The sequence below is a fragment of the Aulonocara sp. 'chitande type north' Nkhata Bay genome, linkage group LG6, assembly GCF_057382095.1.
Source record: "Aulonocara sp. 'chitande type north' Nkhata Bay isolate Kocher_YH1m ecotype deep benthic linkage group LG6, A_spYH_male_GT1.1, whole genome shotgun sequence".
Classification (NCBI taxonomy): domain Eukaryota; kingdom Metazoa; phylum Chordata; class Actinopteri; order Cichliformes; family Cichlidae; genus Aulonocara; species Aulonocara sp. 'chitande type north' Nkhata Bay.
Genome location: NC_141349.1, coordinates 11,234,012 through 11,257,895, shown reverse-complemented (window position 1 = coordinate 11,257,895; position 23,884 = coordinate 11,234,012). Strand labels below are relative to the sequence as shown.

At 39.8% G+C, this 23,884-nt stretch overlaps 2 protein-coding genes across 6 annotated transcripts; both read right to left on the bottom strand.

The window, feature by feature from the left end:
- Positions 1-5,608: 5,608 nt before the first annotated feature.
- LOC147327298 (F-BAR and double SH3 domains protein 2-like) lies at positions 5,609-8,196 on the bottom strand. The gene is made up of 3 exons (XM_086297389.1): positions 8,172-8,196; positions 6,564-6,863; positions 5,609-6,479 (listed from the first exon to the last, which is right to left on the bottom strand). The coding sequence occupies exons 1-3, from the start codon at positions 8,194-8,196 to the stop codon at positions 6,298-6,300; spliced, it is 507 nt and encodes a 168-aa protein (XP_086153515.1). The 3' UTR covers positions 5,609-6,297.
- A 2,429-nt stretch (positions 8,197-10,625) lies between these two features.
- On the bottom strand, positions 10,626-22,746 carry LOC147327297 (uncharacterized). Of its 5 annotated transcripts, none has more exons than XM_086294906.1 (5): positions 22,653-22,746; positions 14,726-20,879; positions 13,977-14,045; positions 13,676-13,809; positions 11,284-11,744 (listed from the first exon to the last, which is right to left on the bottom strand). In XM_086294906.1, the coding sequence occupies exons 2-5, from the start codon at positions 15,200-15,202 to the stop codon at positions 11,501-11,503; spliced, it is 924 nt and encodes a 307-aa protein (XP_086151032.1). In that variant the 5' UTR covers positions 15,203-20,879; positions 22,653-22,746; the 3' UTR covers positions 11,284-11,500. The 5 variants fall into 5 exon arrangements, with proteins under 5 accessions (XP_086151035.1, XP_086151034.1, XP_086151032.1 ...); XM_086294907.1 differs by having other exon boundaries at positions 14,726-15,203; positions 20,398-22,711; XM_086294909.1 differs by lacking the exons at positions 11,284-11,744; positions 22,653-22,746 and adding an exon at positions 10,626-10,901 and having other exon boundaries at positions 13,657-13,809; positions 14,726-15,229.
- Between the last annotated feature and the right edge of the window lie 1,138 nt (positions 22,747-23,884).

Genomic DNA, 23,884 nt, shown 5'->3' with positions numbered 1-23,884 from the left:
TATGGTTTATTTTTAAGTTCATTAGGTTATCTAAGCTCATTTGTTTATTTAGATTCCTCTTGTGTCTTCTACCCCTGTGTTTTAGTCTCCCTTTGCCCTCTTATGTTATCAAGTTTATATTGTCTTGTCTGCGTCTCATGTTTCCTGTTTTACTTTGAAGGTCTGTGTCCTATGTCAGTGTAGTCAGCGTTGCTTCCTTTGTCTCGTTATGTCAGACTAGTGTCAGCTGTTTCCCCATGTGTTTCCACTCCCCCCTAATCATGTGTATTTATTCTGTGTGTTTCTGTTCATTCTTTGTCAGGTTGTCTGTTGTTCCATGTCTCCTGGATTTTCCATGTTTATGTTTTTGCAACGTTCAAGGTTTTGTTCTTTGCATTTTGTGTTTAGCATTTAGTTTTCCCAGTTTAGTTCTAGTTAGGTTCTTTCTTGTGTGCATCTGCCTTTTGTTTTTGTACTCTTTTATCAGCCACATTAAACAGCTCGCTTTTAACCTGACCGTGTTTTACCCAGCAGACATTTATTTCAGTGACTTTTTTGGATTTAACGGACTTTGGATTATTTCCTGTGCAGGAGGAGGAGAAGGAGGCTATTCGGGCTCAGATGACCCGGATAGCCACGGCTAACCCAAGGTTTCTGGATTTTCTTGCCTGATGATTTAAAGAACTTTGTTACTGCCTCAACCTCAGTAGTAATATAAAGGCACTTTTTTAACTAGTTTAGGAGCATTTCACTTTTCTTTTGTGCTCTGAAAGACACAGAGGCTAATAGTTTTTAAAACAGAGTACCACAAACAACATGTATCCCTTTAGAAATAAACTTTTCTTGCGATACTTCTAAAAACCACATTCTTAACTAGCCACAATAGCACTGTATCGACCCCCCAATGTTCCTTTAATACAACCTATAATTGTCTAGTAGCCACACAAACGCACTGCAACAGTAAGACTTGATGATTAGACAGAGGGGGTTACAGGTAGGGCCCCAACAGTCAGCAAAACAAGTCATAAAACAATAAAAGCTGCATACTTATCAAGAGCATCCCAGCACACACATCCCAACTGTAGTTCCATAGTTTCCACCTTTTTTCTTTACAAACTGCTCTTTTCATCTCTCCATGTCAGAGGTCAACTGAAACCAAGTCCAGCTATATAAAAACACCCCATCAGACACACAGTATTTTCCTCAGCACTTCACAACTTTCGCAAGGTATATCGTTTTAACTTTTTTTTTCGGACCCCGGACACAGCGCTGTGAGGTAGTTAGCACACAATTTGGCCATGTAGAAAGCATCGTTTGTTTGGAACGCGTCATCACTGTTCATAAGAGTTTAATTTAATCAAACCTGATTTTAGGATCTACGTGGCTCCTCATCACTCGCCGATTCATCATTTTATTTAAATATCTGAATTTTCAGAATGGTGATCCAAGCGGGACACAGAGGCTGCTAGTTTTAACGCACCAGAATGCCGCAAATATAAATAAAAGCCTGACTATCCCGAGAGCCTAGCCGCAGCGACACTTTTCTTTCAAATGGATGCCTGCAGGTGCGTTGGAGCCGACTTTGCTACCCGCACAGAGCGTTTCTGACAGTCGGGCGCTGCTTATGCAATAAAGAAAAACAACAATACAGCATGTTTCTCTGCTCCAAGACATCCGCGGTCCTTTCACACGGTAAGCATGTCTGTTATACCCAGCGCATAAATGTCTGTATGTCAGCGCTGATTAAACCCTGTTTAAAATGTGACACGTTTGTTGTCCAAAAACATTTCCTCTAAATTTGCAAAGTTACTGATTTAAAATCTGCTCTAAGAAATATTTCCTGTGATCTAAAATTTGGCACATTTATATTTGTGTCTGGTAACAACAGCAGCTAATGTGCTGTACAGCTGATTCTTTTGAGGGTGTAGCACCTTCAAAGGTTGACGTAGGCACCATGTAGAGTTATAAAACTGGGTTTATTCTGGTCTCGACGACCCAGGAGAACTGCTCAAAGAAGAAAACTATTTTTTTAAAACATCACATCAAAATGCATTCTTCTACTTTGTGTAAATCAATCACAACGTAATTAATCACAGAAAATAAAACATTTAAAGAACACAAACAAAGTAAGCTGACCTCCAGGAGGGGCTAAATAGTCCTTTGTGGCCTTACTATCTTTTTCTAACTTATTTCTTGCACTTATTTAATTTTGAACATTACTTTTTCCATGTGTGGAGCTAACCATGTGTGCTAGCAAAAAAGGGGTTGGGTGGAGACCCAAAAATGCAACCAACTCTACATTCCACTGTTCATCACCAGATGGTGCAAAAGCGCAAGATCCAGACATAAAGCATCAAATCCACACAGAGGGTTTTTATCATTATTATTATTTATTTAACTAACTTTTTAAATGTTTCACACATTAAACATTAATGCATGAATGGATGTGTATTTTAAAATGAAATACTTACAGAAGACATTGTTAATTATTAACAGCTTAATTATTGTGCTTTGTATATGCTACATGTATATATAGTACATGCAGTATGACAGGAACACAGAGGTTTAGTGCCAGACTTCACATAAAAAGTATCAACTATGTTAGGATCCATGATTATCATGTGTGGTGCTAGTTTACATTAGTGGCTCCTCTCATGAAGGTGTGTGGATCTCTCACCTCTCTCCAAATTGTGGTTGTGTGTTTGATGCTGAAACAGATGAAGACTGCTGATTGGCTGAAGTAGGGTACAATATATATTTTTGGTTTTTGGTTTGGGCAGTGCTCACCGCTACATTAAATAAACTGCTGCTCGTGTGTGTTTGTAGGTTCTCAGTCATCAAGCTCATGGTTGTCTAAGGAGCCTGGAAACACTTCAGCCACCTGGAAATACCCAGCCTGCAGAGTACATCATATGATTTATTGATTTATTTTGTGTTCATGTCACATGGATGGATGTGAAATTAATTTATGATTGTTTTGTTTTTTGTCTGTTTCTAGAGGAGACGTCGTTCAGGTTGCAGGACTTGGTGGTTATAGAGTAAATGCCACCGGCCACACATGTAAGACCAGATTTTGTTTGATTATTTCACAGTTAATGCTAGAATCTGATTTCGGTTTCTGTGACTGTTTTATTCTTACATTTATGTTTTTGTTTAATACTGAATGAAGAACAAGTTTTTTTCTTTTTGTAAATTTTGGAGTAGATATACTGTGCGCCAAGTTCCTTGTTTAAAAATCATTTGGAAACATAACAAAAGATGAAACATCATTCTACTCAAAATTTTAGCTTTTGAAAGATTATGAATAACTTTTGTTCTTTTCCTTTTTCTCTAGTCCCTGATGAACCACCTAATCTTCAGTGTGCAGACATGTGTGTTGCTGACTGTGAGCCTACCAGATACTCTCAGTGTACTGCATATGTGCCATATAACAACAGGCTGTGTCTGGAAGAACATCAAGTAGATGCACGTGGGATTAGTTGACTGCTAATATTACTGTATATCATCTGTGTATGTTTTAGATATTTTGGGGAGCACAAACTACATTTCTCTTCTCTCGGGGTGATTCTGGTGGTGGAGTGATTTACAACAACATGATTTATGGTGTAATCAGTTCTGGTTTTGAACGTGTCTGTACTGGACCAGCTGTTACTGTGAATGTTTGTTCTGACATGAACTGGATAAATCAGAAAATTGCTCAAAATAATGGAAAATAACTGAATGAAAATAACATCCAGAATAAACAATCATCTCTACATGAAACTTGTGTGCTGTGTGTTGTTTCTGCTCTAGAATATCTTCATGTTAACTGCAAATTGTGAACCTTTTTCTTTGGTCTAAAATATTGTGTCAGATTTGCAGCTTGTGTGTGTTTGAATGTGGTGTCAGGTGTGTAGCAGCTCATCCTGTTGTTCAGAAACTCTCAGACTCACACTGTGAAGATGCAGAAAGGCTTTCTGATCAGACATGCCACCAATCAGCTGCAGGGCCTGAACATGATAAACTTCATAAATCTGAGTTGATTGTTGGGGGTGGAAATGTTTACATGGAGGCTGTTGGCCTCCGTGCACTGAGGGCATTAGAATAAATACAGTAACCATGAAAATAAGTTTTGTTGATAAAATACATTTCTTGAAACCGTCCATTGTTTTGTCCGAACTCTAAACACTGAATCCAATTTTCAAACTAAAAGTAGTGCTTTCAAAATTTTCACTAAAGCAAAAAACCTACAAGAACAAAAAATAAACAAAATAAAATTATAGTACATAGCGACATATGTGTTTTATTTCTCATAACACATCATTTCCATCTTGTCTTCAGTCCTGCATTTTTATACTTCTAAGACCAAAATGAAAACTAAACTCTTCATATTCACAAACACTATTTGTTTCAGGATTTCATCATGATTCATTTTCCATATGAGGCAGTGCTTTCAAATTACTTTTGAAGTAGTACAGAGAAATTACTCTTCTCCTCTTCTTTTAAATTGCATCAATATTTTCCAACTGAGCAGTAAAAGGACACGGAAGTCAAACATGAAGCATCAACGTGATGTTTAGATGTCGATTAATATTACAATAAGAGACTAAAGTAACTCGCTTTGAACACTTCAGTTTTCTCTCTTGATGCTGCTGTTTGTTTCCTCCTCCACTTGTATTTTTCTGCACTTCAGTGAATGTGCATAGCGCCCTCTGTTGTATGTTTGGGAGAACTGCACTGCACTGTCATCAAATGAAACTGTGCAGAGGTGGAAAATGAGCAAAGGAAGCACATCAACTGAAGAAGCTTCTTGGATCAGAAGTTAAACATCATCCAGAACCTTAAAGAAGTAAAGTCGCTTTCTTTCCAGGCTCCTTAGACAACCATGACCTGGATGACTGAGAACCTACAAACACACATGAGCAGCAGTTTATTTAATGTGGACCTGAGCAGTGCCCAAAACAACAACCAAACAATTTTTATTGAACCCTACTTCAGCCAATCAGCAGTCTTTATCTCTTTCAGCATCAAACACAAACCACACCTTGAAGAGAGGTGACAAATCCACAAACACCTTCAAATGTAAACACACATCACACATGATGAACATGGATCCTAACATAGTTGAAACTTTTTTTTTGTAAAGCCTCATACTAAATGTGTGCAGGCCACCTGAACTGCTTCGTCTCGAGTGCCGCCCACTGGGTTGGTCACTAGAACTGTGTGTTGCCATCACTGGAGCCGTGGTTGGTCTTTTAGATTATTTAGACTGGGACTGTTTTTTGTTGATTAGGCGGCATGGTGTCCTGACGGCTGCCTCTGTTGTTTTTTTTCCCAGGAGGAGGAGAGTGGAGCACAGGTGGACAGCAGCCACGGAGCAGAGAGCACGGAGTTTTGGGTGAAGACATGACACAGGAGTCGAGGGAGCTCAAGGGATTATTGTGTTGTCTTATTTACTCCACTGTAAATAAAGAGCACTGTCCATCGCACGAGTCCTGCTTTTGGGTCCTCCTTCCCCACTTCACAAACACTGAAACTAATTATACAGGTAATAATAAAGGAACCAAAAGTTCACATCTATAGCTTTAAATTTGGACAAATCTGTCAACACAACCATCAAGAATAGAATAAAATACAAACAAACACTGAAACTAATGAAAAATTACACATGATATATGAACTGTGGAAACTAACTGAACAATAAAACTCAGAATAAACAAATTCAAACATTATATGAAAGGTATAAACTGATTTGCATCTTATTGATTTGCAGGCTCACTTTGCTCCAGGACTTGACGACTGGCCCAACCCGTACAGTCTTTGTCTCTTAATACTGAATGTTGAAAACTGATACTCATGGACACCTTATTTCAGCCTCTTTACTTTGCATAAGAGACCCAAAGCTTTACATCAACATGATGTTGTCTAGTGGACCAGCACGTCCATTACATGTTTTGCCGTTATTGCTGTTTGTTACGAGTTCAAATATTGAGGGTGAGCACAAAACAATAATGGTCCAGAAGAGCTTCGGTCAAACAATGATTTTAATGAACACGCGCGTGGGGAGATGAACACTGCCCACAGACAGCATCGATCTCCGCCCAACGATACACAAGCAGTTGTTTTATACCATCAGGGTTTACTTTTATGACGCACCCTCATGCGTCAAGCAGATACAACACAGGCATAAGTTTCAAAACCACAAATGTTCTGTTGACGACTTTTGACACATTTAAAAGGACATCTTCTCCGTCTGGAGGCCAGGTGCTTCCTATTAATCTTCTAACTCTCGCTTATCTCCTGGAACAAACTGTCCCTTAGGCAGACACAATTTTGCAGTCACAAGCTTTTGCAAACTATTATTTGAACTCTTACACCAACAACGCCGTTAAACTCGCCCTCCCAGAAGCCATCGTCCTCGTGGGTCTCTCTGCTCAGGATGGGGATGATGGCGCCTTCTGGGAACGACAGCTCATCTTCCGTTTGTCCCGCGTAGTCGTACAAAGCCTTTGCGAATGAAACTGCAACACAGACAGTGGCAACGAGGGTATTAAACAAAGCAGGAAATCAAAACTCCGATATTATCTGGTGGAGGCGGATCTCACCACTGGAGTCTCCGTTGACGGAGCCGGTTGGGAGTTCGGTTTCAGGTTCGGTGGAGTTGCTGGAGGACTGGGATCGGGCGGCCAGCGCGGCCAGCGACTGCAGCATGCTCAGCAGGCTGTTGGAGGAGGGCAGCTGCAGGTATTTCTCCGGGACGTAGCCCACCTGTCCGCTACGGTTTCTGGCCTGGAAACACAGACAATGCACACAGACGATGACAACAGCCAAAAATGTTTCAACAGGAAAACTCCTAATGAGAAAAAATAAAGTCAGATGTAAAGAGTAGGGCTGTAACAATATCACTGCATCGTCGCCAGAATTTAATAACAGCCACAAAGAGAATAATAGAAGAGCTTTTGTTCTCTCTTCCTGAATTAACGAGAAATCTAAAATCCTAAACAAGCCTCTGCTGAATTCATGAAGCTTGATTTCATGAACACCGGTGGCCTCCCCTGCCGCTGCTTACTTATTTTCATTCAGATTGAAAACACTCAGAGGTATTGGGATCTCTGTTGGGGCATGCTGTGGGGAATCACAGCACTAAAACAGATCTATATAAATGATATTGCTCACATTTTTATGTATGATTATATTCATTAAAATAAATACCCCATTAAAACACTATATCTGTATATGAAAAGATAATCACCTAAGTAAATATACATAAAATATTGGCTCAACACGTGGAGATGGTCTGTGCCTCCTGAGCCACTGCTCATAAAGGCTAACAGGGACAAAAACAAATACAGTAGCAGTGTTAAGTTCAAGCATTGAGTGCAAATGTACGGTTTTCTGTGTTTTTTTGTTTTGTTTTTTTTCATAGAAATGTTTTGTTTTGGTTTGTTTTTTTGTTGTCCGGTTTGGATCTTTAGCAATCAGAATTGTTGTCTGAAGGCCAAGAAAGATGCCAAGTGGATTTACTTTACCAAGTGGATCATCATGGCCTTGCCATATTGGTCCATTTGATTGACCTTTATTATAATTATGTATTTATTTTATTTTTGTTTTTTAAAGACGGGACAGACATGACTGGGGGATAGGACAGGGAGAAAGAATGACACAATAAATAAACAATAAACTAGCTAACAATAGATACTTTTTTAATTTCACCTGCTGAGAATGAAAAAAGAAAACAAGCAGAAGAAAACGAGAGCAATAGAATAAACAACATCACGATGATATATGGGAATATAACTGTAAATACTAAATATTAAACATTACTGTGCAGCACGTAAGATCGACAGCGCACAGTGTGCTTTGAGGTAGGAGCCAAAAAGGGTGTAAAACACCAGTCAGTGTCACGCCGCCGGGTATATCAACTTCTCTTTTAAGCTGTGCTTTCTGCTTCACGCTCCGTGCCCACACATGTAACAAGGGCTGCTACAAGGCCCTTTAAAACAGGAAGTAGCATGTGCTGCAGTGAGCTTGAATGGTGTCCCAATGCGCTGAGCAAGCACAGTCCAAGCATGCTAGCCAGGTGTGGTGCGTGATGATAAAGTGGTGACTAAAACTCTATAAAGGACATAACTAATATAACAGCAGGTCAGGGTTACTCTTACAATTTTCTCTGGTAAGAAGTCAAAATCCTTCATATAGAACTCTGAAGTTACCTGGAGAGATGAGATCCTGCTTCATAGTACAGGCCTCAGGGCAACATTTCAAAGTTAACGTGCAAAACAATCAATATATGTATTTGTATGTAACTGACAAAAAAAGGAGAGAAAAGTGTCCAAACACTTCTTGTGTCATTCCAGAGTTGAGGTCGCAGGTTATGGTGCCACCACTGGACTAGCTAATGAGAAAAGAAGTAAGATGATTTTTAACAAATTTGTTGTATTAAGAAAAAAGAAAACAAACCATCCAAACTGTTACTTTATTAGTAAAGAGATGTTGCAGATATTTGTACTGAAATTGTATTTTTCTTCATTTCTAATGTGTTCAAAGCAAAAACAAGCTTTTCCTGTGAGCTCAGACCATTTTATTTCTTTCTGCTGCATTTCTGCATAAAATACAAATCTGCATCATTTTTTAAAAAAGTGCTTTAAGCTGAACTAATTGTCCCTTTTTTCTAGAACCTGGTGAATCACCCTCTCTTCACTGTGCAGAGACTGAGGTTGTCAGCTGTACAGAGCTCAATGATATTTTACAGAAATAATTCCCCGAGGTCCACCGAGTCAGGAGCTATCAGCACTGGTTCTGTGGACAAAGTCCTGGGAAAGATATATGTCGAGTGAGTTTGCATGATCCCTCAGCTCAGAGCTGCATTTATTAAACATTCAAAATACAGAAAGATTTTATAAAACTGGGAAACTGTATTTCTGTCTTGCAGGGAGACTCTGGTGGAGGAGTGGTTCATAATGGCAGGATTTATGGGGTCTCTTCTTTTGTGGGAGATCCAGACTTTGTATGCAGAGCACCGGCTGCCTTCATGGACCTCTGTGATCCTGAGTATGCAGATTGGATCAGGAAAACTATCAACCCATAAAAAGCTGTGAGGTGTGGATAACTGTAAACAAGCTGAAATAAATAATCTTTTAGAGTTTAGCTTTGGTTTCTTTTATTCTGTTTGATATAAGCAGTAGAGGATTTCAGAATTTCTGTGTTATTTGCCAAAAGACGTTTTTTCAGCTGCACCCACACACAGTTTCTTTAGATAACTTCAACTGCAGAAAGTAAAAACTCAGCATTAAGTTTCAAATGCAGTTTTAAAGATAATGATAATATGGTGGCCCTGAAGAAAACACCCGTCAATAGAAAAAACTGCAAAATCCTGCAAAATGTAACAGAAGTTGAATAAAACACAACGGAAATAGAAAAAAAATGCAACAAGGCTGAAAAACTGAACAAACAACAAACACAAATTACAACAGAAATAATAACGAGAGCTATCTTTCTATTAAAAATAAAATAAAGTAGAAAAAAAACATTCTCATCCTAAAACTTGGTGACAAAGTGGAACATGGTAAGGAAACACTCACTTAAGTGCTGTCATTACTCAAAGGTTCCTGATAATCATGCATGAAGTGATTTCTGGAGGGGAATGAAACTTAACTGAACTGCTCCCTGTGACATTTTGACCTGTCAAACGCAGGCGTAACTCCTGTTATTCATTGTTGTATTGCAGGTCTGCTGTGCACGACGTCTGTGAATCTGAGTAATTTGGTACAGATGAAGGAATAAGACTGCTCAGATGCTTTGGGTGTCACGTAATGATCCCTCAGGTTTGGGTGTCTTTGGTGCCCGTTGATTTCAATCTACCTGCACATTGAACAGAAATCCTGCCATGACAGAACACACTAATGCCTTTTCAAGGGAGAACCGATCCTAATCTGAGCTGTCAGCCCCAAGTTCTCTGCAGTCATCAAATCAAGCATAATCTGGTTTGAACAGGCTCCCTGCCTCACTGCAAAAGCCTTTTTACCAGCTGCTGTTTGACAAACTGCAAAGCCTCTGAAGAGACTTTAGAAAGGGGGAAAAAGGATACGAAGAAAAAGCTGAACAAAAAGCTATCCATGCACTGTTTAACATTTCACTTGGAGCTTATTGACTGTATTCTATCTGTGGATTGCATTATAGCTTCTCTGAGAGCTTTGCTCCCTGAAGATTTTATGATCTGTGAACGCTGAGTCTCTCTTGTGGCTGTAAACCAGTCTGCTCAGCATGGCACTGCATGGCAGAGTTTCTCTCCATTTTTTTGGAATCACCTTTGCTCAGCTGTGCTCCTAACTGATCTCCTGAGTTTGGCTGTATTGGCATTGAATTTGTTGGCTTTTTCAAAAGGTACAAATCAAATATTGTTTATAGACCTGCCCCCTTTTTTATCTACAAAATACAACATTAAGTCTTGAACTGTGCTGTTGTTCTTCTTTTTTTAAAAACATTTTATAGCCTTCCAGTGTTCTAAAAATTAAAAACACAAATATAAGATTATGTAGAATTTTTAATATACAAATACTTAACACTGGAAAATACTAAAACTGTTAACTATAGTACAGAACTTAACAAAATGTCATAAAAAATTATAAATACTGATAAAAAGAATGAATTTTGTTTCCTAAGTTATAAAATACAATCTTTCACATTTTAGAACAAAGTGAACAAAGGAACTTTATATTTTCCTTAAATTATTCGCACTGATATTTTTGAATATGTACAATATGCTTTCCCTGAATTTTAACAGTAACTTTGATTGCTGCCTCCTCCAGTTCCTTATCAAAGAGACTCCACAGGCCAGTTTGAATGAACAGGCTCTTTCCATCCTCCAGCAACACCTCCAGCTGGTTTGGCATTTCTGCCGTGGCCACACCAATGAGGATGTCAGCTCTCTCCTCGACTTTTGTCTGTTGACACAGCATAGGCACACATTTAGCCCAGAAAACGTTGTTTTTTTTTTATTATCCAACAAGAAAAAAGAAAACCTATGGTCATCACGTGGTTTCACTAAGTCACCAAGACACATACATACACACATTATGTCTTGATGCATGCTGAATCATCCAGGTAAGTCAATTCCAAAATGGTTAATCATGTTCACCTGGAGAAACAAAAACAAAAAAAAAAAAAAACCCTACTCGCCCCTGCGGGCGGTCAATCCTTCAAGCTCGGGTCCTCTACCAGAGGCCTGGGAGCTTGAGGGTTCTGCGCAATATCTTAGTGGTGCGCAGTCCTGGGAACAGCTAACCAACCGGACATAGTGGTGCGGGATCTCTGTCCAGAAGTAGGGTTGCCAACCGTCCCTTAAAATACGGAATCGTCCCGTATTTCGAAACAAAAGTACACGTCCCGTATTGAGCTAATAAGGGACGCACTTTGTCCCGTAATACAGTGAGAATCAAAAGTAGTCTATAAATGTTAATGGAATTAACGCTTTGTTTGAAAACATAATTCCCAGCCCCTCTCCTGCTTTGTGACCAATGAGCTGACAGCACACTTATTCAATTCAATTCAATTCAATTTTATTTATATAGCGCCAAATCACAACAAAAGTTGCCTCAAGGCGCTTCATAGATACAGAGAAAAACCCAACAATCATATGACCCCCTATGAGCAAGCACTTTGGCGACAGTGGGAAGGAAAAACTCCCTTTTAACAGGAAGAAACCTCCGGCAGAACCAGGCTCAGGGAGGGGCGGCCATCTGCTGCGACCGGTTGGGGTGAGAGAAGGAAGACAGGATAAAGACATGCTGTGGAAGAGAGACAGAGGTTAATAACAGATATGATTCAATGCAGAGAGGTCTATTAATACATAGTGAGTGAGAAAGGAGACTGGAAAGGAAAAACTTATGACAATTCAGATTATCGCTCATCTCACTGGTCGAGGAAAGGTCGCTTGCGGAGAAAATACCGGAAGACAACAGATGACCACAACAAGAAGCATGGCCAACAGGGAAACAAACACCGACACTGCGGTGCAAGTCTCGGACGACAGTACACCTAAAGCTGGGCAGACACTGTGCAATTTTTTTCAGTCACGTTATTCAGCTCCTGCTCAAACTGCACGATTGACTCGCAGGGGTTAGAAGTTCGTAGGTCACGATGTACTCTCACACTATACCGCCCGATGCTCTGATGCGACCTGAGTGCTCACACTGTGCGTCCATAAAATGAAGGTTATAACAGAAAATCTGTCGCTCGCTCTCTCTGTCTTTCATTCACACAGACACACCACCACCATCAACTTTGCTAAATTGCTAATGAAAAACATTGATCAGGCAGCTGTGATTGAGCAGCAGTGTAAATCCAACTATTTCCACGGTTGTTGTGGTCGTGATAATTTTGTGATGCCACATCGAAAAGGCTCGGATGAGCTTTCCAAAGTTCTACAAGTTGTGCCTCCATCGCTTGTGTCTAGATCACACGCTGCACAGCTGTGCTGCTCCGTCTTTTTCACCGACGTTTACGTGTTTGCGCGTGAGCAGTGTGAGCGCCTGTGGTGACACCCTCACGAGCGATTGATGATCGGGAGCTGCTCGAGGTGTTAATCGCTTCTCGTTACCCCACGTATACTACACGACGCACGATGAAGGCCAAAATCGGTCCGATCACCAAATCGGTCGCACGACTCAAAAATCGGCTCAAAATAGGCCTAAAACCGCACAGTGTGAGCCCAGCATTAGCGCAGCAATGTTTGTTTCCCCCAGAGAAAGGGAAGAATGGGAAAAGGAAAACACCTGGCTGGAAAAAGTTAATATGGGCATGTGCAGTGAATATCAGCGCTATGTGGCCAGAAGTGTGATAATATAACTTATTTAGTGTAATAAACAACTGCAAGGATAGATGATTACAACAAATAGATGACTAATACATAAAAGTAAAACATAGATGAATAATGATGATGAGTTATGATGCGTATTCATGGGAACAAGCGGGTTTACAAACAGGAGCAGCTGATTAGCTTTAGAAAAGCTGAAATAATACCTCAACTGAAGCCAATTGTACTAAATGCACTAAATGTGCACTGTTACAAGAATATTTTTCCTTCTATTGTTTTCTATAATTTTAAGTTAAGCAGGACAAAGTTCTTTTAAAGAAAGATTTACTTATATTCTCAAAAGTTAAGCATGACAGGCTTCTGTTTAAGAAAGAGACCTGTTTTATTGTGTTAATGTCATTTTGAGCTAAAAATAAATGGCTAAATGATCATTTGTTTCACATGTGTTCATATCACAAAGAATAGAATATGCATCTACTTAAATCAACTTCAAGTCAAATGGTTAAAAAAATAATTTCACACACAAAAAAAGAGCTAGAAAATTCACCAAACTGGGAAGGGTGAAGACAACTGGGTCGCCCGGCCCTGGCCACGAGGTGTCCCTTATTTATTTTTCAGGGAGTTGGCAACCCTATCCAGAAGAGATCTCTGTCCAGAAGAGCGCAGTCCTAGGAACAGCTAAGATACTGCGCAGGACCCACAAGCTCCCAGGCCTCTGGTAGAGGACCCGAGCTTGAAGGATTGACCGCCCGCAGGGGCGAGGGGGGAACTTTTCTATCTATCTATATGTAGTGTTTGTGTGTGTGTGTGTGTGTGTAAGATAATATAATATATAATGTTATGTCAAATTTGAAAACATAGTTTTAAACATTTGTTGATAAGACAAACAAAGCTTCTTCATACCTCAATCTGTGTAAAGGCTGTACGCCATATGAGGACTGTCTCTGCTTAACGTGAGAGAGGCTGATGTGGTCTCCCACGTTGAAGTTGTTAGCAGCTGCCTCCCTCCAGAGGCAGATTGTCATGGTAAAACCATCCTGAAATCACAAACATGACAGAATTAAAGATTCATTAATTAAATAACAACAAGTCCAGTAACTAGAAAAAAAAAAAGCTCACAGCCTCATACATTCTATACCAGCAATGTCACATTTGTCACATTAGTTTAACCATTTTCAATATAAAACTTAAATTGCACCATTACCTCCTTCAGCTGGAGGTTTTTAAGGGGAACATGTTGTTTTCCCAACAGCACCTTCTTTACAGCAGAAAACTGAAAAGAAAATTGAAATTTAATGTCAGTAATAGTCAGTGTAGTTATCTGTGATAGGATTTTATTTCTTCAGTAATCTGTTTAGATTATGTTATGGTTGTTGTTAAGTATTCTGCACATGCCATTTATCTTATCAGAAGCAGTTTTATCTGTATCGGTTATTAGGATGTTTTTCATATACTGTGATTATGAAACAGGTTGTAGGAAATCCTTCTGTAAACAATACATTTTGCAACTTAAATGAAAAGTTTGCCAGTTTCAGGTATACAAAATCTATTTGTTTTCCATTATGCCCAATTCAGGGTACTTTTTGACCATTTCTGTTGTATCTGCTTTTATTTTTATTATAAAGGATATATTTAGATGAAGCCTTGTGTGAATTTATATACAGCAGTGTATAAAATAATTATTCTGTTTGTTTTTATTATCAAGTAGAGACTGTTCATTAAAATCTAGCCCTTACAACACAAATGTACGCAGGCACAATGCAAACTGGCTGCAAAAATATCAGAAATGGTCTGAGGTAAATATTTTTTAAAAATTGTGCTTAACAATCTTAACAGAATTTAGTCTCTGCTTGACAGCAAAAACCAAAATTTTAACTGTAAAAAATACTGGCAATAATGGGTTATTTGGAAACCTAAATCCATGTAAATTCTGATGGAACCACAAGTACTTACCTCCACCACCTCCCCTTGAACTGTCATGAGTCCCTCATGTGTGGAGCTCATCTTGAGTGGGGTGAGAGGAACAAGAGGATGCAGAAGATCCTCTGCTTCTTTTACAAGACCTTCCCTCACACTTAGGGTCGGTGCCCTAAAAAAAAAATAAAAAATAAAAAATTGTGTCCTGGCTGTGATACTGATGTTGTAAGGGGGGCCTGTGCCACTGAGTTCATGGCCTCTCATAATGTATGACCCCCCGAGCTGGACTTTAGAGGCATATTCTTCAAACATTGTGATCTTTGTCACAGTCTGGCCATTGGTGATCGCCGCAATGGTGTTCTTCTTTGTCATTAGAGGTGTTGGTGTTCCATCTTTGAAGTCCCAGCTTGTGACCCTTAGCTGGTCACAGGACTTTAAAATTTTCATGTGCAGTGGGGGTGGCCGGGAATATGGCGTGTCAGGGCGGTTGTTCAGAAGCTTTGTCAAAGCCATTCTGAAAAAAAAAAGCAACACAAAAAATATTAAGGGGTTAATACATTTCTGTTATAGCAAGGGTCATATAATATGGTAACACGTGTAGCTTTTGTGCAGTCTTTTTACTTTCTGATGTCAAACAAAACTCATAAATACCTTTCTGAGGTTCCTGCTTAAAAATGACAGGCCAAAAACACAGGCCTGTCTAAAAGTATTTTTTGATATTATACAATGTTGGTTTTAAAATAAAGCTAACAGTTCTAAGACTTCATTGAATTAATCCAAATATTACAGCAGAGACAAGTTGGTGAAAGTAACTTGGGACTGAACTCAAACTCAATATTTTTCTCACCAAACTGTTATTTATTTTTTGTATTTTCTAGCATATAATCTCCTTTGACAATAAACATGAAATCCTCATATGAAGATTATCTGTGCAAAGATTGATGCTGCTGAAGTGAAACAGTGAAATTACAGTTCTATTCACAATTTGGTCTGTGGCTTTGAACTTGTAAAGAGCAGAGATAATGTAACTTTATTGAAATGCCTAAATTGTTTGTTGTTTCAGTATACTTTGAACCCCACCCCACACACACATTAATAATGGATTGGATTTATATAGCGCTTTTCAAGGCACCCAAAGCGCTTTACAATGCCACAATTCATTCACTCTCACATTCACACACTGGTGGAGGCAGCTACAGTTGTAGCCACAGCTGCCCTGGGGCAGACTGACAGAAGCGAGGCTGCCATATCGCGCCATCGGCCCCTCTGGCCAACACCAGTAGGCGGTAGGGTCAAGTGTCTTGCTGTTCATTGAAAGGGTGTTGTTTAGGGTCTGTTAAAAACACATTATGTAGTTGCATCACCAGACCAATGAAATGGTGAAAGCTTGTTAGCATTATTGGAGTTTTGGCTACGTGAGCTTACAACCTCGTAAAATCTGTTGGAATTATGTACAGACAGAAAGTTTTCAATTCATATAAAAATATATGTCAAAGTTAGTATGACTTGTAAATGTAAAGCCTGCTTTACATTTCTCAATAACTTTATCCCTTCATGGTGTTGTTGCTCCCAATATTCTCTTAGACAACCTCTGAGGCCGTCACAGAGCAGCTGTATTTGTACTGACATTAGATTACACACACTCTATTTACTCATTAGCACTCATCAGGCAATGTCTGTGGGCAACTGACTGCACTCAGACCAAAGCGGGCTGAATAATTACGCACACCCCACTTTGCAGTCATTTATTTGTAAAAACTGTTTGGAATCATGTATGATTTTCGTTCCACTTCTCACGTGTACACCACTTTGTGTTGGTCTTTCACGTGGAATTCCAATAAAATTGATTCATGTTTGTGGCTGTAATGTGACAAAATGTGGGAAAGTTCAAGGGGGCCGAATACTTTTGCAAGCCACTGTATACAAGATGAGGATGTTTAATAAAAAAATTAAAGATTAAGGACATAAATGTACTTAACATGAATCAAATACAGGAATTGCTGTTAGCTAAAGTCAGCGAGCAGCAGCAACATTCTGAGAAAATCATGACTTAGCACTAATATCCTTAGCTATGCTCATTTTTTTCCAAGTCATATAAATTATTCAAAGCACTTGAACCATTTTTTTAAAGTAATACTGAGAAGTCGAACTTTGAGGTGGATCCACCTTTTTTACACCACCACGTCGTGCCGACATGTATACTCAGCACAGTGATGCATTTAGGCTACGTTCACACTGCAGGTCTTAATGCTCAATTCTGATATTTTGATCAAATCTGATTTTTTTGTCTTCTTGTTCACACTACAAATAAAATGTGACAGCAAATGCGCTCCCGTGTGAACCCTCAAAGCGGCCCGCATTCGCAAAACAAGACGTCACACACAACGCGCTCTGTTTAGACCAATGACTGTAGAAAACAGTATGGTTTGACTGATGGCCCTTAATATAAAGACTTGTTTCGGACTTTACGTTTCCCAATTTTTGCTTTAAGTTATTTACATAATGTAAATGACAAAATAATTATCCTTATTGCTGTTTTAGAGAGCATCGGTGCTTCAAATGATAGTTGCAGATTTCTGTCAGAATCTGCAGATTATACATTATAAATAAAAATGTTCACGTTTCTCCAACGTTGTCTTCCAAACAGTTTCACTAACATCTACACTGGATGGCCAGGTAGTGTTCGCGATGTCTTATTGGGCGCTTCTCCAGCGCTGATAATTGGCATCTGTCTTGTGTCAGTGACGTAAAAGACTGATTTAATGCGACATGACCGTTCAAACAGCAGTCGCTTTCTAAAACATCAGATATGTATCGGATTCAGTACCACATACGAAAGTGACCCAGATCGGATTTGAAAATATTGCATTTGTGCTGTTCACACTGTCATGCCATGATCGGATAAGTGTCGCATAGGGTCAAAAAAGTCGTATTTGATGCGCTTTCACGTGCAGTGTTTTCCGAGCCTACCGAGCCTGAGGACAACTCAGGCTACTCCCCACCCGCGGAGTAGTTACGGGCGCAGAGGCTAGCGGAGCCTCAGCTGGCCTGGAAACTGGAGCAGGGACAAACTGGGCCCTGCTGGGCCGCCGCCCCCTCACCCGAGGAACAGATACAGGTGCAGGAGACTGCTGGACTACAGCCGCCCTGGGCGGAGGAGCACAGGAAGGCAAAGGAGCAGGCTCAATGAAAACCGGACCATCAAAAATAGGTGACGACCCTTTCCCACCACGTTTAACAGTCTGTGTAGTCTTAGGTTTAGCAGTGTTCACAGTCTCAGAAAAAAACAGACTCGGCAAACTTGGGTTTTAGCTTGTTCCCACCCCAACGAGCAGACCTCGAACTAAAAATCCCAGACGAATGCTTATTGTGATGAACTAGCGTGGGAGGATTCAAACCAAAACTGGCCTCCCAATCCAAATCCTCGTCGAGAAAAGAAATCCCGAAAGTGTCTGAGGTAAGTTCATAGTCTTTACTGTTTAACAGCTCAGGTGGAGTGTGGAAAGTGTAGTCCTTTTGACTCACCACCGGAGGTTGCTCAGACATGTCCATATGACGGTGACGTGAGCGCCGTTTCCTTTGAGCAGAGGTAGCTGGCGGCGTGAGCAACTGAACCTCCGGTGCACAGAACGGTGACGCTGAGGATGAAGCGTGAGCGCCTGAAGCCACGCGGAGGACTCCCAACTGAAGCGGCCGCATCTTGAGTGCCAGCGGAGCAACAGGTGGAGACTTCCGGCAGCTCCGGGGACCGCCGAGAGCCAGCCGAGTGCCATGGAAAATGCGCCCGATGTCAGGGGTGAGCCATGGCTTCCAGCGGAGTTCCTCCTCCAGCTGGGCAAAGGCTGCTCGGCGTCACTCCTGAAGTTCAATGTCTGCTGGGTCCATAGTATGGTCGCGATCTTCTGTTATGAGCGGCTGTGTGCAGACAGGAATAGGACTAGTGATGTGTCCTGTGTGTCGAAGCTTCGAATCGCGCATCGGGTAATCGCGGGGGCGTTTTTCTGAAGCGCGTATCGAGGCTTGCGTTGATTACGTATGCAGTGACGTTCGAGGCCTCGCGGGCAGTCCGTACCACATGACTGATTCGGGAACTGGTTCACCGGTTTGCGCCAGATTCGAAATAAAATGGGCAGCAAAACACAGCTGATTCCCTCATCACATCGTGTTGTGGAATTGGATTACGTACGTGTTACATAGCTACTGGAGTACTGGACACAAATTTCTTTATCCAAACTTGTATAAACTTGCTGTGGTTTTTCTTGCAACCCCTGCTTCATCTGTGCCCTGTGAGAGGATATTTTCAAAAGCAGGAGAAATCCTCTCAAAAAAGAGGAACCGTCTTAAGCCCAGCACTGTGGGAAAGCTGCTATTTTTGAATAAAAACAAATGAAAACTTTTCCCTAGTGTCATGAGCACTGTTATACAAGCACATTCACATCACAACTCCCTCCCTTTTTGTTTCCATGTACATTCCTGTGTTAAGCTGCCAATTTATTATACACAAATATTAAATTAATATAATATAAAATTAGTATAATATTAAATATAACTAATATTTAGAGTTCAGTTATTGGTGTCATGAACAATAGTAATTCCTTTATTCATTCAACTTGAAGTGCCACACACTAGTTTGTGTCATTATTGAGATGTACATAAGAATGATTACGCAGTTACACAATCATCCCAAAAACTGTGTACTGATAGTTTCCACTTTCTCTTTTGTATCAGACATACTGAGACAATATTCAGGATAAATAACCATGAAAAACAATTTATTTATTCGGTTTAGCGGTTTACACATCACATCATTATAATCATTGAGCCCGTTTCACTTGAATTGTCCACTTGATGGCGCAGTAGAGCAAATGAATCATCACAATGCTTCGAACCATGAGTCGACCAGTTGGATGGGAAGCTTCAGTTCATCATGAGGCTTCATCTCACCATCACTAAATAGGACCCAAGGTGCAGACTCCGGAGACAGATATGAACTCAAAACAGCTTTAATGTTAAACTCAAATATAACATAACTGGAAAATATCAAAATACCCTTACACCAGAGGACTGACAGAACACACAGCTAGGTAAACGGTAGATCACGACACAGACACAAAGAAACACAGGGCTTAAATACACTGAGGGAGCAATCAGGGAATGGGTAACAGGAGGGAAACACAGCTGGGGCAAATCAGGCCTAATGAGACAAGGGGAAGCGAAACCACATACATTAACCTCAGACAAGGACCTTCAAAATAAAAAAGGAAACATGACACAGACTGAACTAAAGACACAGACTCGCATGCACTGCAACAGAGGGAACAGAGATGTGGGACCAGGAAATTACAAAATAATATAATAAACTCAAAAACCCTGGGTCAACGACATAAGCAAAAATGACAATCATCAATATAAACCTGACACCGGCTCTAAGAGCCATTTCGTTCATGACCGACACATCACTAAGGAAAATGAACAAGAAGCTGTTCTGAAAATAATTTACCAGAACAGCTGTAAATAATCCCCCAAACTAAAAATTCTAATAATAAACAAAACCACTAAGGCACAGAAGCCTGGAACCATGACAGCAAGACTTAATAAAAGATTGTTTAACTTGGCTTGGTTACACAGATATGTGATTACCTGAAGAATAGTTTAAAAAGAACACACGCAAACACACACATATGGAATAAGTGCAATAGTTGACTCACCAACCCACAGAAGGAGAAGGAGGAACAGACGAGCCATTACTGTCATTCTGCTTGCAGTGAATGCTGTGCTGGGACCTTTTTAAACCTCTTCTCACTGTGCTGGTGGCCATGGAGCCACCAATCACAGAGAATAATTTTATCAACAAAACCCCATTGGCTGGAACGGTCTTCATGCAAATATGCAATATGGGTTTTTTTTATTAAGAAAAATGTTTTGCTTCTCATTAATTTCTTTTTTCAATTCAATTCAATTTTATTTATATAGCGCCAAATCACAACAAAAGTTGCCTCAAGGCGCTTCATAGATACAGAGAAAAACCCAACAATCATATGACCCCCTATGAGCAAGCACTTTGGCGACAGTGGGAAGGAAAAACTCCCTTTTAACAGGAAGAAACCTCCGGCAGAACCAGGCTCAGGGAGGGGCGGCCATCTGCTGCGACCGGTTGGGGTGAGAGAAGGAAGACAGGATAAAAGACATGCTGTGGAAGAGAGACAGAGGTTAATAACAGATATGATTCAATGCAGAGAGGTCTGTTAATACATAGTGAGTGAGAAAGGTGACTGGAAAGGAAAAACTCAATGCATCATGGGAATCCCCCGGCAGCCTACGTCTATTGCAGCATAACTAAGGGAGGATTCAGGATCACCTGGTCCAGCCCTAATTATATGCTTTAGCAAAAAGGAAAGTTTTAAGCCTAATCTTGAAAGTAGAGATAGTGTCTGTCTCCCGAATCCAAACTGGAAGCTGGTTCCACAGAAGAGGGGCCTGAAAACTTCTTCCATGTACTGACAAAGGGAAAGACCCTACAGTATAAGGAGAAGTTACTTTTTTAATACAGTTTGATCACAGCTGGACTGGCCATCAGGTGTACAGGGTGCACCGAAAAAGTGAACGTGTTGGATTTACTTAATTCAGTACTGTACATTGGTTGCACACAATTTTTTTTGCTTTGGGAGAAACGTAAACAACTGTGTTATATCGACACAACTTATTCATATTCATAAACCTGTGCATTTTGTGTTTATAAAACGTGATTGAAACATGTTTAGATGAAGCAAGTTAAGCTCTTGGAATATTTCAATCATTCACAATTTTGTCATTTTATTCCAACACTATTCAGTAACTTTTACCCAATTCTACTTGGTCACTTAAACACTGCATGTTGTCTTCATATTACATAATATTCAGCAAAGTCTAGATTTTGGTTAACATACAAAATTCAATGGATTTACAGGTTGCAGGAGGGCTGGGGCATAACGCAGAAGTTATAGGGTACACCCTGGTTAGGGTGCCAGTCTATCACATAATAGTGATTTCCGGCTCTTTTTAGAGATTTTCGGTTCGGCTCACTAAAAAGAGCCGGCTCTTTCGGCTCCGAACCGGCTCTTCAGATTGTTTTGTTGCTTTAATTAATTTATTATTAACAATAATATAAAATTATGCACAAAAGGAATTACTAACGTAAAAAAAGTGGTTTTATTTATATATGTTTATATATAAATATATGCGGTGTCACCTAGAGACAAAACACGTACAAACTCCAACACACATTTCTAGCATGAACTGAATTTCCAAAGCAAAGCTACTAGATCACTTAAATTACACAATTGAAAGCATGTGTGTATTGTTTGTGTATTTATACACAGGCACTCATATATATATTCAAATAATTTTAAAAAAAAGTTCATTTACCTGTTATTACCACACACCAAATCCGGTCGTTGGTACTTGCTGGCTTGTGTAGCCACAAGATAACAAAGGCTCAACACTGCGCCTAGCATCCTGGAGCACTTCTGTTGTCTTTTGTACGTGTTTTGAGTTTTTATGTGCTTCTGAGTTTTTACGTGCTTCGGAGTTTGTACGTGTTTTGGAGTTTTTACGTGTTTTGGAGTTTGTACATGCTTCAGAGTTCGTACGTGATTTGAAGTTTGTATGTGCTTTGTCTCTAGGGGCCACCGTAAATATACTTTTATTTATTCACTCCACATAAAATGTAATAAATAAATCATATAATACAAAAATCAAACTATTCACATTTCAACTTTTAACTATTTAAATTTTCAGCTTTTTCCTTTTACAAATTTAAAGTGAAAACAACACAAAACACTGCAAACCACAACACAATTAAATATAAATTATAATATGAAAACAAAAAGAACATGCATATTCTCTGCCATATGTACCTACATGAATAAACTTTTTGAATCCTTTATCATCTGCAACCGAAAATAGTTGTGGATGATTACTATACCTTTCTAATGTGATGTTGTTGTCCCTGGCTCTCTTTCTCTCTCTCTCCCTCTGGCTCTGTTCGTGTGCTACTGAGTGTAACTACCGCCCCTCCCCCCTCTGTATAAAGCACAAGGCTCGCGTGCAGAGTGAAGCGGAAAAAAAGTGCGAGAGAGAGAGAGGGTGAGAGAAGAAAAAAAAATACAACCCACGTGACGGCTCGCGATAAGGAGCCGGCTCGCGTCGTTCACGTCAAAGAGCCGGCTCTAAGAGCCATTTCGTTCGCATCACTACTGTGCAAGCCTTTTACCACAAACTTAGTCACTGCTCGTGACATTCGTCTATCATGGCCTGAAAGGAGACGCGACCGGTAGACTGCAGCAAGAACTGCTACCATCTGAGCCAGCCAGACTCTGTCTGTCTCTCTCATCATGGTCACCTAAATGCACAGTAATGGCAGGTTTTGTAATAAGGCAGATCGCGCTAACATAATATGCAATGTTAGTTGATTATTTACCTGCCGCATTAACGGGAGAGGACGTGCTGGGTTGAGATTCACGAATCCGGAGCGGAATTAAAAACATGACATTCATTTAAGGTCATTGCGTGTTTTGTGAGCAAATGCTTTTGCATATTCGTAGTGTTTCCTCCCTTAAATGAAATATCTACTTTCCCAGATAGCAAGGAAACATTGAAACAATGTTGAGTCAATATCAGGCTGTGTCATTGATTCAACGTTGAAGTGTGACGTTGACCTAACGTCACTCTTGCACCCTTTTTTAACGTTGAAACAACGTCAGGTTTTGATGTTGAATCAATGTTGAAACCTGACGTTGATTCAACGTTGTATTTTCTAATACTGTTGACATTGAAACAATGTCAGATTCTGATATTGAAACACTGTTGAGCTATGGTGTTGATTTTCCACCTCTTTCGCATATTTGCTTTTTATTAAAACAACAGTTAAATCATGACTGGAAATCTACCTTTCTTTATAGGTATTTTAACCAATACTAAACTACTGCATGTTTCCATCAATACTTCAACCACCTAAACACATAATTGTACTTATTCCTTAAATTGGACACCCTTTATAAAAAAAACCCAAATGTCTCACAATGTATCATGTCAATACTATTATCCTAAAATAAGAAAGCATTGCATGTGATGTAACAGAGAAAAAAAATAAACAAAAAAAGGTCAATAGGCATGTTTCGTTTGCTAAATACTTTATTAAAAGACAGTTTCCTATTT